At 44.6% G+C, this 14263-nt stretch overlaps 1 protein-coding gene across 5 annotated transcripts in view; it reads right to left on the reverse strand.

The window, feature by feature from the left end:
- Positions 1 to 14263, reverse strand: part of LOC126995466 (G-protein coupled receptor GRL101-like) — a 192433-nt gene that overhangs the window by 12035 nt on the left and 166135 nt on the right. For all 5 annotated transcript variants that reach the window (XR_007750333.1, XM_050855035.1, XM_050855033.1 and 2 more), the window contains 12 exons: positions 13871 to 13982; positions 12620 to 12694; positions 11901 to 12044; positions 8764 to 8835; positions 7633 to 7704; positions 6140 to 6211; positions 5718 to 5789; positions 5073 to 5144; positions 4546 to 4747; positions 3129 to 3327; positions 1740 to 1979; positions 1133 to 1356 (listed from right to left, as the gene is read on the reverse strand). Coding sequence is in view for 4 of the 5 variants with exons in the window: in XM_050855035.1 (XP_050710992.1) it covers positions 1133 to 1356; positions 1740 to 1979; positions 3129 to 3327; positions 4546 to 4747; positions 5073 to 5144; positions 5718 to 5789; positions 6140 to 6211; positions 7633 to 7704; positions 8764 to 8835; positions 11901 to 12044; positions 12620 to 12694; positions 13871 to 13982 (1556 nt within the window). In the remaining variant the exon portion in view is untranslated. The remainder of the gene's footprint in view (positions 1 to 1132; positions 1357 to 1739; positions 1980 to 3128; positions 3328 to 4545; positions 4748 to 5072; positions 5145 to 5717; positions 5790 to 6139; positions 6212 to 7632; positions 7705 to 8763; positions 8836 to 11900; positions 12045 to 12619; positions 12695 to 13870; positions 13983 to 14263) is intronic.

A 14263-nucleotide genomic window follows, 5' to 3' on the forward strand; every position in this document is an offset into this window, starting at 1 on the left:
AATTCTGGCAATTCTTAACTACTACTGCTACAATTACTGCTTAAACTACTACTACTACTGCTACTACTACTACTACTACTACTACTACAGCATGCATTATTCAACTTCTTTTAACAGAAGACTCTCTCAACAGGAAGTGTAAGACTCGAGGCTGGAGGCTGCAGAACGCTTAACCTCAGACTTTGCTATCATTTCCGATTGGGGTAAAAGGAACCTCGTGTCCTTCAATGCCTGAAAAACCAATTTCTCCACCTATCAACTCGATACAATATTCCAAACACCTATCCCCTATTCTTCGACAACACTCAGCTGTCACCTTCTACACTAAACATCCTCGGTCTATCCTTGACTCAAAATCTCAACTGGAAACTTCACATCTCCTCTCTTATCAAATCAGCTTCCTCGAGGTTGGGCGTTCTTTATCGTCTCTGCCAGTTTTTCTCACCCTCACAGATGCTTTCCATATATAGGGGCCTCGTCCGCCCTCGTATGGAGTATGCATCTAACATGTGGGGAGGCTCCACTCACACAACTCTCTTGGACAGAATGGAGTTAAGGCTCTTCGTCTCACCAGTTTCCTCCTCTTACCGACAGTCTTCTACCTCTTAAATTCCACCGCAATGTTGCATCTTTTTCTATCTTCTATCGATATTTTCATGCTGACTGCTCTTCTGGACTTGCTAACTGTGTGCTCCCCCCCCCCCCCCCCGCGGCTCCGCTGCACACGACTTTCTACTCAAGCTCATTCTTATACTGTTCAAACTCCTTATGCAAGAGTTAACCAGCATCTCCATTCTTTCATTCCTTTCACTGGTAAACTCAGGAACAGTCTTCCTTCGTCTGTATTTCCTCCTGCCTATGACTTGACCTCTTTCAAGAAGAGTGTATCAAGACACCTCTCCATCCGAAATTGAACTCTCTTTTGGCCACTATACTTGTCGCTTTGTGGGAGCAACAGTTAGTGGGCTTTTTTTTCTACCCTTTATTTTTGTTGCCATTGAGTTGCTCTCTGTGCTACTACTACTACTACTACTACTACTACTACTTCTACTACTACTACTATCACCTCTACTGTTGTTACTCTAACAACAACTGGAACAAGTGACGGAGACTACGTGTAACGCGGCCTCACCTTGCGGGGTATCTGTGCACCGCTGAGGGAGGCAATACCCAGAATGATGATGGGGAGCCAGCAGGCGGCGTCCGTGCCAACGATGTAGGTGACCCGGCGGCCCATCTCCCGGTCCTTGCCATGCTTATTCTTGCCGCACTCCATGAAGGGCTGCTTTTTCCGCGCCCTCACGTAGATTAGCAAGTAGCTGACGGCGATCACAGTGAAGGAGAGCATGTTGAGCACTGCGGGCGCGAGGGGTAGGAAGGGATTACTGGTGTGACTGAGTGAAGATATCTAAATAAGCAATGTTCGCTACTCAAACTTGTGGAGAGAAGATAAAGGAAGAGAAGACGACGATGAAGAAGAGGAGGAGGCGGAGGAGAAGGAGGAAGAGGAGAAAATAAAAAGAGACAAACATTGCAAGACGTAATGTTCTATTCAAGACGTAATGCTCTATTCAGGTTGGGTTAAGGTTCCCTCTCCAATATATAAACTGCACGGGGAGAAAGTGTTGGAGTATAGGGAGTGTAGAGAGTTGTGTCGAGAGAGAGAGATAATAGCTAAAAATAACAGGTGTATGGTTGAAGCAGCTATAAGTAACAACGACGCATACACGAACACCCACCCAGAAAGATGAACACGGAGTACTCCCACCCGCTCGGCTTCTCGTTGGTGATGTGGAGGGCGAGACACACTCCGGAGCGGCCGTAGAAGTTGTCGAAGTACGGGAAGGGCATGAGCGGGAGCGCGGCGAGGAACAAGGAAAAGCCCCACACCCCGACCATAACGTTCTTGACCAGGCCCTCGTGCACGCGCCTCACTCCGTAGTCCGAGATGATCATGGTGAGGCGGTCCAGGGTGATGACTGCGCGGGAGTGAGTGACGCAAGGGTGAGATCAGACGGGGCAGTGAGACACGAGGGCGAGGCAAGTGTAAGGGAAAGGCGGGAAGGGCTAACGGTATAGGGCATGTGGTGTTAGTGAAATACAAGTTGAATGAAGCGTGGGGATAGTGTGTAAGGATGCGATATGGGGAGGATGAGACAAGCAGTGGTGTGTGGGGATGGGCAGGGACGACAAGGAGGTGCTGGTGGACGGTCGTGCTGGTGATGGGGATAGGAACGGGAGAGAGGAAAATAGTTGTGGTGGTGGTGGTGGTGGTGGTGCCTGAAGACTCATGGGTGGCGGGGTCTAGAGCAGGAAATGTTGGAGGGATGATGAAGTGCAAATACCATGAATAATATAGCCGGAGGAGGAGGAAGAGGAGGAGAGGGACACTGGGAAATAATACACGTACGCGAAAATCGAAATAAACTGAAAGATGATAAACCAGACAATATAAAACCAACAAGAAAAGAGGTCAAATAAGAAAGAGGTCAAATAAGGAGGAGAGGAAGACTAGGAAATACTATAAGTAAGCGGAATATGAACTAAACCGAAATAAAATAAACCAAACAAAATATAATCAACAGGAAATGAGATTAAATTAAGAGAGAGTGTGCAATTTTTCAGGCTCTAGGAACTCTGTGAATGTCCAAGCAGTTTTGTATATATATATGAGTCCGGAATCTTTAACTAGGTATGCAGATAGTTAGGACCTCTTCTTCTCCTTCTGCTTTGCCCCTGTTCATTCTCTTCAACTACCAACACTCACACTCACTTACCTATGCAACCAAATCCTAACAGCCATCCATATACAGCCATTCATACACCCATACACCGAACTATTCAGCCACTGCAATACACCTACCGACAACCACAGTACCCCATCAATCCACACAGTCATGACTCATACTCACCACCTTACCCACAGTCACACTCAGCCATTTATAACGCCACTCCCCCCACCTAGCAACTCTATCCATCCACCCAGACACAGCAATACACAAACCCATAGCCACACTATCCCATCTATTCACACTACCACACCTCCACACCTTACTCATAACCACACTCAGTAATTTATAACCCCACTCCCTCCCGCAACAACTCCATCCATCCACCCAGACACCCACCAGTCAGCGTGAAGACAGATGCCTCCGAGGAGAAGGTGCTGAAGAAGCCGGCGGCCTGACAGAGCAGGGAGCTTCGCCACTTTTGCTCGTGCATGCGGTACACCCCTCGGTAGGCGATGTCTACGCCCGCGATCATCAGCAAGTACACGCCCATCATGAGGTCGCCCAGAGCCAGATTCACGAAGAGCAACGAGTGGTTCTGTGGAGGGTAGAAGAGTAAGAGGAAGCGGAGAAGGATGGACGAGGAATGAGAGGTAGAGGAGCATGTGGTTTTGTAAAAGGAGAAACTGTTGAGTGATGGAAAAGAATAGAAGGGAAAGGCTTGAAAGTTCATGAAAACGGCGCGGGGTTCTGTATGGGCCAAGGCTGTTAAGTGCAAAGAGATGGGAAAGGAGGGAGAATGAGGGATGGGAAATAGGGATGAAGATCGGAAGGTAAGGGGATGGGGAGCTGGGTTTGAAAAGTAAGGGCCAGGGTAAGAACGGGAACGAGAAAAAAAGGGAGGCAGAGAAGGTTACACATGGAGGTATGAAATGAAGAAGATAGATGTTAGAGAAGGGTTAACACATACGATGAAGGCAAGAAAAGAAGGAAATAGGGAGCTGGGTTTGAAAAATAAGGGACAGGATTAGAACAGGAACGAGAGAAAGGAGGGGGAGGGTGTGTTACATATGGAGGCATGAAGGGAAGAAAATAATGGGAAAAGGGAAGAGAGATGGTTCTCCTCACATCTATCTACGTTCGTGTTATATTCTTAAAGATTTTCGCGCCCAAACACATATATTTAACAAGGCTTCCGTAGTTGTGGGCATTTCGAGGAGCAGTTTTATGACCCTGGCGGTAGAGTGACTTTTTTTCTGAACCATGAACCTAAAAACAAACAAACAAACTCATGAGGACCCGACTGATCTCCATTTGACAATTTGACCATTTGACATTTGACAATACCGAGCTACGTCCCTCTATCTCCCTTAATCTGTATTCGCGAAGCACAAAGATGCACAAAGCTCGGATTAGAATACTTCTCGTCGGCGTCATATCACCCTCCACTTCCTTATTTTTTCTCCCGCTCGAATGACTTTATATACTACGCGACACACGGCTTCCCCTCACCTCACCCTCGCACCCCTCACCCTTTACCGACAGACATCACTTCCGCTGCAATATTGGCTGAGCGTCTCTCGAAAATGACATTCCGTAATTCTTTGGGCTCTCACAGCCTTCATTAGCAAGCCACGTGGAGGGAGGAAGAGAAAGTGAGAGGGTGAGGAGAGGCGAGGAAGATGAAAGAAGATGGAAATTCTTGACCGTGTCCCTCACTATAATAACTGTTTAACTTTCCTATTGCGTTTGTCACTCTTTCAAAAGGCTCATCCATCTATCCTGTTCCTGATTATAACTCGTAGTCGCCACCTACCTTCTTGTTTCCGCTCGGGTACATGAGTCGCCAGATGATGACAAAGGTGTTGCCGATGAGCGCCACGAAGCCCACCACCCACACGAAGAGGCGCAGCACCATGTCGGACATGAGGTCTTCGCAGGAGGAGAAGTCGTCGACGACCGGCAGGCACTGAGTCGCGTGGTGACGCAGACAGCAGAAACGAAACTCCGGGGTGGTGCTGCGTCGCGGAGTAGAAAATAAAAGAAGAGTAAGAGATATAGTGGATACCAGCTTTCCTGCAAAAAAAAAAGATGGTGGGAGGCGGGCACTACGGCCACCCTAAAAGAATGAACAGAAGTAGGTAAAGTTTCATTGATGCATTCTGGATTAAAGGAGGCCAGAAGGTCGATCTGTCTATCCGCCTGCTTGCCTCACTGCCTGTCTGCATATTTGTCTGTCTGTATAATCCATCTGTCTGTTGTCTGTCTGTTTATCAGCTTGCCTGTATACAAGACAGAAGATAAGATGTGCAAGTATGCAACAAACACAGTAGCTGGACTCACAGATTGACGAGGTTCCGCAGCGGCTTGAAGACATTCGCGTCCACGGTGTCCAGCGGGTTGAGGTCCAATTTCCTGGCGAGGGGAGGCGCAGGTTACACATAAGGTGGCGAGGAAAAACTACGCTAGTGGAAACTGCCGAGGGGTGACAATTAAAAATATTCATACTGACAAACGAGTGGACAATTCAGCAAGAAAAAAACAGCTCATATACAAAATCAAAGAAAACAACAAGTATGCGGTATGCTTAATTAAGATGAGGTGGTAGGGTGAAGAGTGCAGGGTGATTAGAGGGGGTATAAGGATGGGGTGGTAGGGTGAAGATAGGGTGGTAGGGTGGGGATGGGTTGGGAGACTGAGGATGGGGTGGTAGGGTGAAGAGGAGATGGAAGGGTGAAGATGAGGGTGATAGGGTGAAGATGGGGGGTGGTAGGGTGAAGATAGGGGTGGTAGGGTGAAGATGAGGGTGGTAGGGTGAAGATGAGGGTGGTAGGGTGAAGATAGGGGTGGTAGGGTGAAGATGTGGGGTGGTAGGGTGAAGATAGGGGTGGTAGGGTGAAGATGGGGGTGGTAGGGTGAAGATGGGGGTGGTAGGGTGAAGATGGGGGTGGTAGGGTGAAGAGGGGGTGGATGGAAGAGGTTACTCACAGTTCGGTAAGGGAGGTGAGGCCGTGGAAGACTCCCGGCTCAAGGTATGTTATTTGGTTGCCCGTCAGGTGTCTGTGGAGGATACAAAACGACATCGACATAGAAGTGAATAAAAGCAACAAAACTAATACCAATACTTATACTAATAGAAACACGCAATATACAGTACCAGTCAATACATCAGAGGAAGAACCTTTTAAAGGGAGAGCGTGAACAGTCCATTATGTTGTACTTAGGTGTTAAAAACACCTAAGTATAACATTTAATCTGTTATAATAAAATAAAAAGTCGATCCAATCCCAAGAAAAAGAAAGTTGAATGTCATTACACTTGGCATGTAACTTGCTCCCCCTGTGTGTGTGTGTGTGTGTGTGTGTGTGTGTTCGTTCTTGAGATAATACGTATGTTCGCAGCAGACTCACAGTGTTTCGAGGATCTCCAGACCATCGAAGGTGTTGGGTCTGATGAAGGTAAGGCGGTTGAAGTGCAGCAGTCTGGGCGGGAGAGGAGGAGGAGTAAGAATTAAAAAAAAAAAGGTCATTATCTGTATCACTAATATCACCACCTTTTCTTTATTAACAATACCACTTTTATTAACAGCAGCCGCGAAACGTTATGATATTGTTCAGATTGCTACTACTACTGCTACTAAGGAAGGAGTTGGTAATATGGACCACTTTTTTTTATTTCAGGCAAAAACAGATTTTAAACGGAAATACTGCATCTACAACCGTCATAAGTATTGGCAAATTTTATCGTCTTAACACATTCAGAGTTATAGTGAGGAAAACTAAATCATTCAAATGCTACAGCTTTTTATTCAAGAAGATCCAAAAAAGTGCGTCGTAGAAAATGGGTGGTAATATAGAACAATTTAGAAAATATCAAAATAATATATTCCTTTTCATGAATGCATAAATAAAACTTTTACAGTGAAAAGGGAAGTTTAAGAACAGAAGTCACAAATGGAAAAATCAGTTTCACAACCACTAGGATACATGAGCCCGTCCCCGCCACGCCACACACTGAACCCGTAGTTCTCCTCATTTGGAGTGTGTGATTTATTTTTAATATGAGATCTTTAAAGCCTCCTTGTATGGAGAGGAAGTCAAGAGAGATGATTTCAAAGTTTTGCGACCTTTATTTGACACCATATTAGCCTCAGGAACTGGAGATATGATGGAAACATTGACAATTAACATGGCATATAAGTTGTGATCAATATTGAAAATTTATTAAATTATAATATGTGGGTCCTGCGGAGTGCTTCGGCGGAAGTGGGACCAGATAAACAAGAAACACAAGTTACAAGTAACAAGTAAACCATGGAGATATGCAATGGTGGTAATATGGAACATGCTGGTCCATATTACCACCTCACAAAATTTTCATAATTGTTAGCAGAAATTCTAAACTATTATACTAATTTGTTTCCAAAAAACTAACTACGTCGTTTTAACAAGTGATCTTATGACTAATCAACACACTATATATCAGAGTCCATATTTATCAATTTATATAGGAAAATAGGATTTGAATCTTAACTAAAAAAAAAGTTTCACTGAGCAAGAATTAAATAATTGCCCCTCAGAGCGACGCACCTTGAGCGAGTGACTCAAGAAGCACTTTGGAGGCCTATGGGGAACTAATGTCATCTTTGAACTCGGTTACCAATAGACAGCAGCACGTAGTTTCTGAGATATATCCTGGTTCATATTACCACCCTGGTTCATATTACCACCTTCTCCCCTACTACTACTACTACTACTACTACTACTAAAACTACTACTACTACTACTACTACTATTCAAATACTACTACTACTACTACTACTGCTGCTGCTATTACTGCTACTGCTACTATATTCCTGACATCATAATGAAAACTTTTACAGAACACACGCACACACACTCACAGGGTTTTAAGGCTGTTCAGTCCCTTGAAGGCGCCTCCATCTATGTTGTAGATTTTCTGGTAACTCAAGTCTCTGCGGGGAAGGGGGAGGAGGACGAGGGGTTAGCGGTGGCGGAAGTATTATCATCATCAACATAATCGTCAGTTCATTTTTCAGTATTGTTTTTAGCTGCCCACGCACCCATGCACTCATCCCCGCTGTCACCGACCTACCTACTTATCTACCTAGCTGTTTTCCTACCTACTTACACACACACACAAAAAAAAAAAAAAACTTAAATCTTCCTTCTCCCCCCCAAACAAAGATCTACGCCTTTCGGTACTAATGCTATTTGGGCAAACCTCGCTGTCCCAGACAGTAATGTGATACATAATACATTAGTTGAGTCACCCCTTGGCCGGAAGGAAGGATGGTGTTCACTTTACAGTATACTGTGACATGATGCTATCGGTGGTCTCCCTATGAAGTCCTAAAGCCGGAAGACTCACGACGCAGCCAAAATGAATACCAGACAGATTTTGGACGCGCTTCAGTGCTGTCTGATAACACAGGATCAATAAACAGTTACAGCCGAAGCTTCCCAATCAGCACTGTTCATAACAAAATTTCTAGTTTGCAGAATTTGTGTTCTATGCCGATCATTTTGTGGATAGCTTGTTCTTAACTCTTTAACTACGCAGCTTTGTATTTTTTACTTAAACATGAACAAAGGGATGTAGACTTGATGGGGCAGTACGGTGAGGATGTGGCGGTGGGGTGAGGATGTGAAGGTGGGGTGAGGATGTAGCGGTGGGGTGAGGATGTGGAGATGGGGTGACACAAAGGAACACAAAAGAAGAACAAACAACAGCAGACCTGCTGGTCCTAACGAGGCTGTTTGTGACAAGCTACACTTACTATCTAATCAAAGGTGGAAGATGAAGGACAGCAAAGGCGAAGGTGAGGATGTGAAGGTGGGGTGAGGATATGAAGGTGGGGTGAGGATGTGAAGGTGGGATGAGGATGTGAAGGTGGGGTGAGGATGTGAAGGTGAGGTGAGGATGGGATGATGGGACGAGGATGGGACAGTATGGTGTGGATGGGGCGGTGGGGTGAGGATGAGACGTAAGGCTGAAGGTGGAGGTGACTTACAGTTTCCTGAGGGAGGTGAGGCCATCGAAGGCTCTTGTGCCGATATTTATGATCCCGTTGCCTGTCAGGTCACTGTGGAAGACACAAGACAAATAAAATACAAATGGATCAACAACAATGGAAAAATCCTGCAAACAAAGATACAACTTGCAGAAAGAATAAATGTGCATCGTTCATATTTTAAACCTAAGTACAAAATACAAGGAAAGAAAAATAGCTGAGTAATGCATTCCATGGTGGGGGCGACGACCGGTGTTGTGTCACTCAAGTGTCTTCCCGGAGGCTGCATCGTTACAGATTTGCAGCATTTCCCAGCTTTGTTTCATTCCAAAAAGAACCATTTGTGGGGAACGCGAACACTATATTGAACATTCGTGCTGCCCTGCCCGATCGGAGGTAAACGAGGACTAAAGTTTATAAGGGGAGGGAGGAATTTCGGTGTAACGTAATGTGAATCACCTCCTAACATCCCTTGTATTTAAGTAACGTTTTCAGCTTTTAAAGTCAAAACTCCTGCCACGAAAAAAAAGTGAAGTGGCACCAGAGCTGGCCGTCACCCGCTCTCTGTTGCTCCACACACCTCCACACCATTGGCTGAACAAGTGGAAATTGATGAGACTCTTCAGCTCGTTTAGCTGGGGCGTGAAGTGTCCGTCGTCCAACATACTCGCACGTTACTCAGCTCATCTGTTACACAGGACGGGGACATTTTATTGACATCATTGGATTAAGCAGTGATTACACAACTATAAAAACGATGTCCAAAACTCGATAGGGTATAAACAATATAAGTAATTATGGAGAGAAAAAAAATAACATTAGTTTATAGCCCTGTCACTCTTTACTTTTAGTCGGCATTTGCAGCAACTATTGAATCAGTTTACGAATAGGACGTTTGTTCTCGTGCATAAAATCCTGCTGAATATGATTGTACTTTTAGTTTTTAGATAAAGTGCGATATAAGGGGAGACAAGGAAGGATCAGTAATGAGTGGTATGAACATTAAATGTTATTCTGACTTCTACTTACCATAACTAATACATCTATTCACTCTTCCGAGTTTTGAAAATTGTGCTATAGTTGTCTAACTTGTGTAACAGCTCATAAAAGAAATATGAATGTTTTATGAAACTACGCGGACTGCTCGTTTTCTTGCTTGCTGTCCTTGTCGGTGAGGCACAGTCTGCCACCAGGGTCTGGGTTCAACACAAGCCTCTGCCTCACGTAGGTCTGCACGAGGCGTAGTGTGGACGAGACTTAGTCTGTGTGCCACGCAGCACTCACTTTGTGGGGACTGACCTCACATTAAATTATTTAATATTTTTCAAGAGGTAATGGAATTTGCCTTGGCGACCTTCTCGCAGATACAAAAAAGTCTGATAAGCAAGTCACTGTCAGTTCCTTCAGGCAGCGTGTTTTCAGGACGCAACTAGTTTTTAAACCCTATGGTTGGAATTTTTCATAAAAATCCGTAGATTTTTTTAGATTTCCAGCCCACTTGCGAATGATACGAGTCGACGTAAGGAAGTTATAATAATGTCACCCCGTGTTTGTTACGAAATTGACCGAAGGTGGTCGTGAGTCGCATGACCTCTGGGACACGCCTCCCACACCCTTGTGCAGCGATCGAACCGCCGAAGGAAGTGTTTGTTTACCGCCCAGCCGTAACTCTTCACGAGAGAGCAACAAGGTAGTGTTACTTTTCTCTCCGGTTTGTGCCCTTAATATTTTGCTAATAATTGCGAAAGAGGGGAGGAAGTAGATTAGTTAGGAAGATAAAGATAATTGAGGAAGAGGAAGTGGATTAGTTACAAGGGTACAACAGGTAGAAAATTTATAGCAATGTACAGTTGTATAGGTCTGATGCCCCCGCCACCGCGACACAGGGAGAGAACCTGGCGAAGGGGCCACTTTGGGGGCTACTCGGGAGTGCCCCAACGTGTCACTTCCGTCTTAACAAGTAAGCGTCGAAGGCACTCATAATTTTGAAAGGACTCCCGAGAGGCTGTGGTGACGTGCACTGGACGGGCGCTGCATCATGAGCCTTCAGCCTGAAAGCACTCAGGCCGTGTCAAAGGTCTCATGAAAGGCAAGGACATATTTTCTCTTCAAAGGGATGTGATGGCAGTCTAATAGGTAAAGGGATAGACAAGAAAGAGGGGAAGGAAAGCACTTTTACCACCCCCCGCACCAAACTAAACCTTGTTATAGGCCTACCATGACGCAATCCTGCAGGGAACAACAATATGCTGAGTGCAACATGAAGTCAGCTTGGCCAGTAAGCAGTGAAACAACACACCCTTGTGTAAAAAATATATGACAGTGATTGAGGCATAACATTCCTTCACTAAGACCGAGACTCCACCGAAACGACGCTTTGACTCATTCCAGCACCATGTGATGAAACAGAAGCAAGCACCTTCGCTTCTGACGCGGTTCTAATGGCATCTCCGTCATTTTTTTACAACACAGAGAGCAACTCAAGGGCAAATAAAAAGGCCCCCAAACTGTTGCTTTCATAAAGTGATAAGTATAGTGGCCAAAAGAGAGGCCAATTTCGGATGGAGAGGTGTCTTGATACACTCTTCTTGAAAGAGGTCAAGTCATAGGCAGGAGGAAATACAGACGAAGGAAGACTGTTCTAGAGTTTACCAGTGAAGGGGATGAAACAATGGAGATGATGGTTAGCTCTTACATTAGGGGTTTGGACAGTATAAGGATGAGCATGAGAAGAAAGTCGTGTGCAGCGGGGCCGCGGGAAGGGGGGAGGCATGCAGTTAGCAAGTTCATAAGAGCAGTCAGCACGAAAATATCGATAGAAGATAGAAAGAGAGGCAACTTGGCGGCGGAATTTAAGAGGTAGAAGGCTGTCAGTAAGAAGAGGAAAGCTGATGAGACGAAGAGCTTTAGACTCCACTCTGTCCAGAAGAGCTGGGTGAGTGGAGCCCCCCACACTTGAGATGCATACTCCATACAAGAGCGGACAAGGCCCCTATATATGGAAAGCATCTATGCGGGGGAGAAGAACTGGCGGAGACGATACAGAACGCCCAACTTCGAGGAAGCTGATTAGTAGGAGAGGAGATGACTTGACCATCTCAAGCAGTGTTAATAGGAACAGGCTCGGTGCCACTTACAGGTTAATGACTTCGTTGAGGTTCTTGAAGTTGCCGTAGATGATATTCTGGATGTTGTTGTTGCAGAGGACGAGATTCCAGAGCTTCTTCATCTCTGCCAGTGTCGCGTTACCGAGTTCGACGATGTGGTTGTCACACATGTCCCTGAAAGGAGAGGTGGGAGACGGGTTAGGGCGGGAGAGGTGAGGGTATGGACGGATAGAAGCATATAGGCAGAGAGAGCTAAACTGACTGACTGACAGATGAATAGATATATGCATTCATGTTAATAAGCAGACTCAAAGAGACCAACAGATTAACAGCCATACAGGGAGGCAGGAAGACACGGAAACATATATACCCACAAATATATATATGCCTGGATGCCTGTGTATACATACACATATATACACACACACACACACACACACATACACAATATATATATATATATATATATATATATATATATATATATATGTATATATATATGTATATATATATATGTATATATATATATATATATATGTATATATATATATATATATATATATACATATATATATATGTATATATATATATATATATATATATATATATATATATATATATATATATATATATATATATATATATATATATATATATATATATATATATATATATATATATATATATATATATATATATATACACACAAACGAACAGTAAGACAGATAGGCAGTCCATGAAACACTCACAGGTAAATGACATCCCCGTGGCCTTCCACGGGGTGCAGGTGTAGCTTCTCCCCCAGGCGATTGTGGGCGAAGTTGCTGCGGAAGGAGGGAACAAGGGTTGAAGACTCAGTTACAGTCTGGCTCGGCGGTTTGGAATTCATAATCTGAAGAAAGCTAATTTCTTTGAATTGCTAGCAGTATACTTGAACTGCACATGAATTATTACTGAAAATGAAAACAACAACAAGCACTTGCATTTACGGATAAGTGTGCCGACAGAAGACTGAATGTGTCTGGAAACGTAATGTGTTATATGAATTAGGGAGAATAAATTTCAATGCCATGTGCCAAGAGCCACACGAGCCCTCAACCCCCGCGCGCAGCTCAGTGTCTCTCTGAGCTCTTCGGGTTCCTCGGTCTTTTGTGGCAGGCATGGCCCTTGTAGACGCACCCCGTGGGGCTCTATCACACGATGGAGTCCAGGGACATGGACATTTACCCTGTATCTCATTACAATGTCAACAGTTATTTTTAAAATAATTATGCCTGAAAATCAGACAATCAGGGTGTGACGATGGCAGTAACGAAACTTGCAGCATCAGGAACGCAGAGTAAATTGGCTCCAAACATTACAACTCTTGATCAACCTCGGATGTAAAGATTCACGTCCTTTTTCAAAGAATAAATGGAGAAAGACAGCAATTTTTTGTTCTGTAAAGTTTCAACAGTGACTTAAACAAACGCTTCTAAAATTCAACACATGATGTTTCGTGGACTGGGAAAGGAATAACATCTTAATGTAATTGTAATTCAAACAAATCAAATATATTTTTCATAACATAACTTTGTCTGGCGGACAAGAGGTGTTTTGTTACACCGCACGTGGTCAGATAAAATCCTACAGGAATTTCAGTTATGGACGATTTCTGTACCTTTTCATTGCTCAAGGACCGATATTTTGCATCAAAAATTAAAATATTTTTTATTGATGAGCTGTCGCATGATATAGGAGTGCAACTCGTTCAGGCAGCGCGGGTGTCCTGGTGACGCAGCCTTGAGCCGTGCCGCACAGGCGACCGCTAGGATCCCTTGCAATCTTAAAAGGGCCAGCGCTTGAACTGTGCTTCAAGGAACATGGTCTCCCTCTCGTAACCGTGACCTGTAGTTCCAGGGGATGAGTGTCAATACAATAGTTCAGAGAAACACACACACACACACACACACACACACACACACACACACACACACACACACACAACTTAAGTTACTCACTATCGGTTGATCTTGGACTGGACGTGAGGAAAATCTCTGATACCCGTGTAGGAGCAGTTAATCTCCTGATCCACACAGCTGCAGTTGTAGTGGGAATTCGAGCACTGGAATGCTAAAGGACCAGGACTTGTTACACACACACACACACACACACACACACACACACACACACACACACACACACACACACACACACACACACACACACACACACACACACACACTCGTCCCGGTCAAAACTCGCACGGACAGAAATTGGCTTAGTGCGATACCGACACTTGTGAGGGTCATTAACACTTCCATGATCACATGACCCCTCCACTCCAACACACACACACACACACACACACACACACACACACACACACACACACACACACACACACACACACA

The sequence above is a fragment of the Eriocheir sinensis genome, chromosome 8 (assembly GCF_024679095.1).
Source record: "Eriocheir sinensis breed Jianghai 21 chromosome 8, ASM2467909v1, whole genome shotgun sequence".
NCBI classification, from domain to species: domain Eukaryota; kingdom Metazoa; phylum Arthropoda; class Malacostraca; order Decapoda; family Varunidae; genus Eriocheir; species Eriocheir sinensis.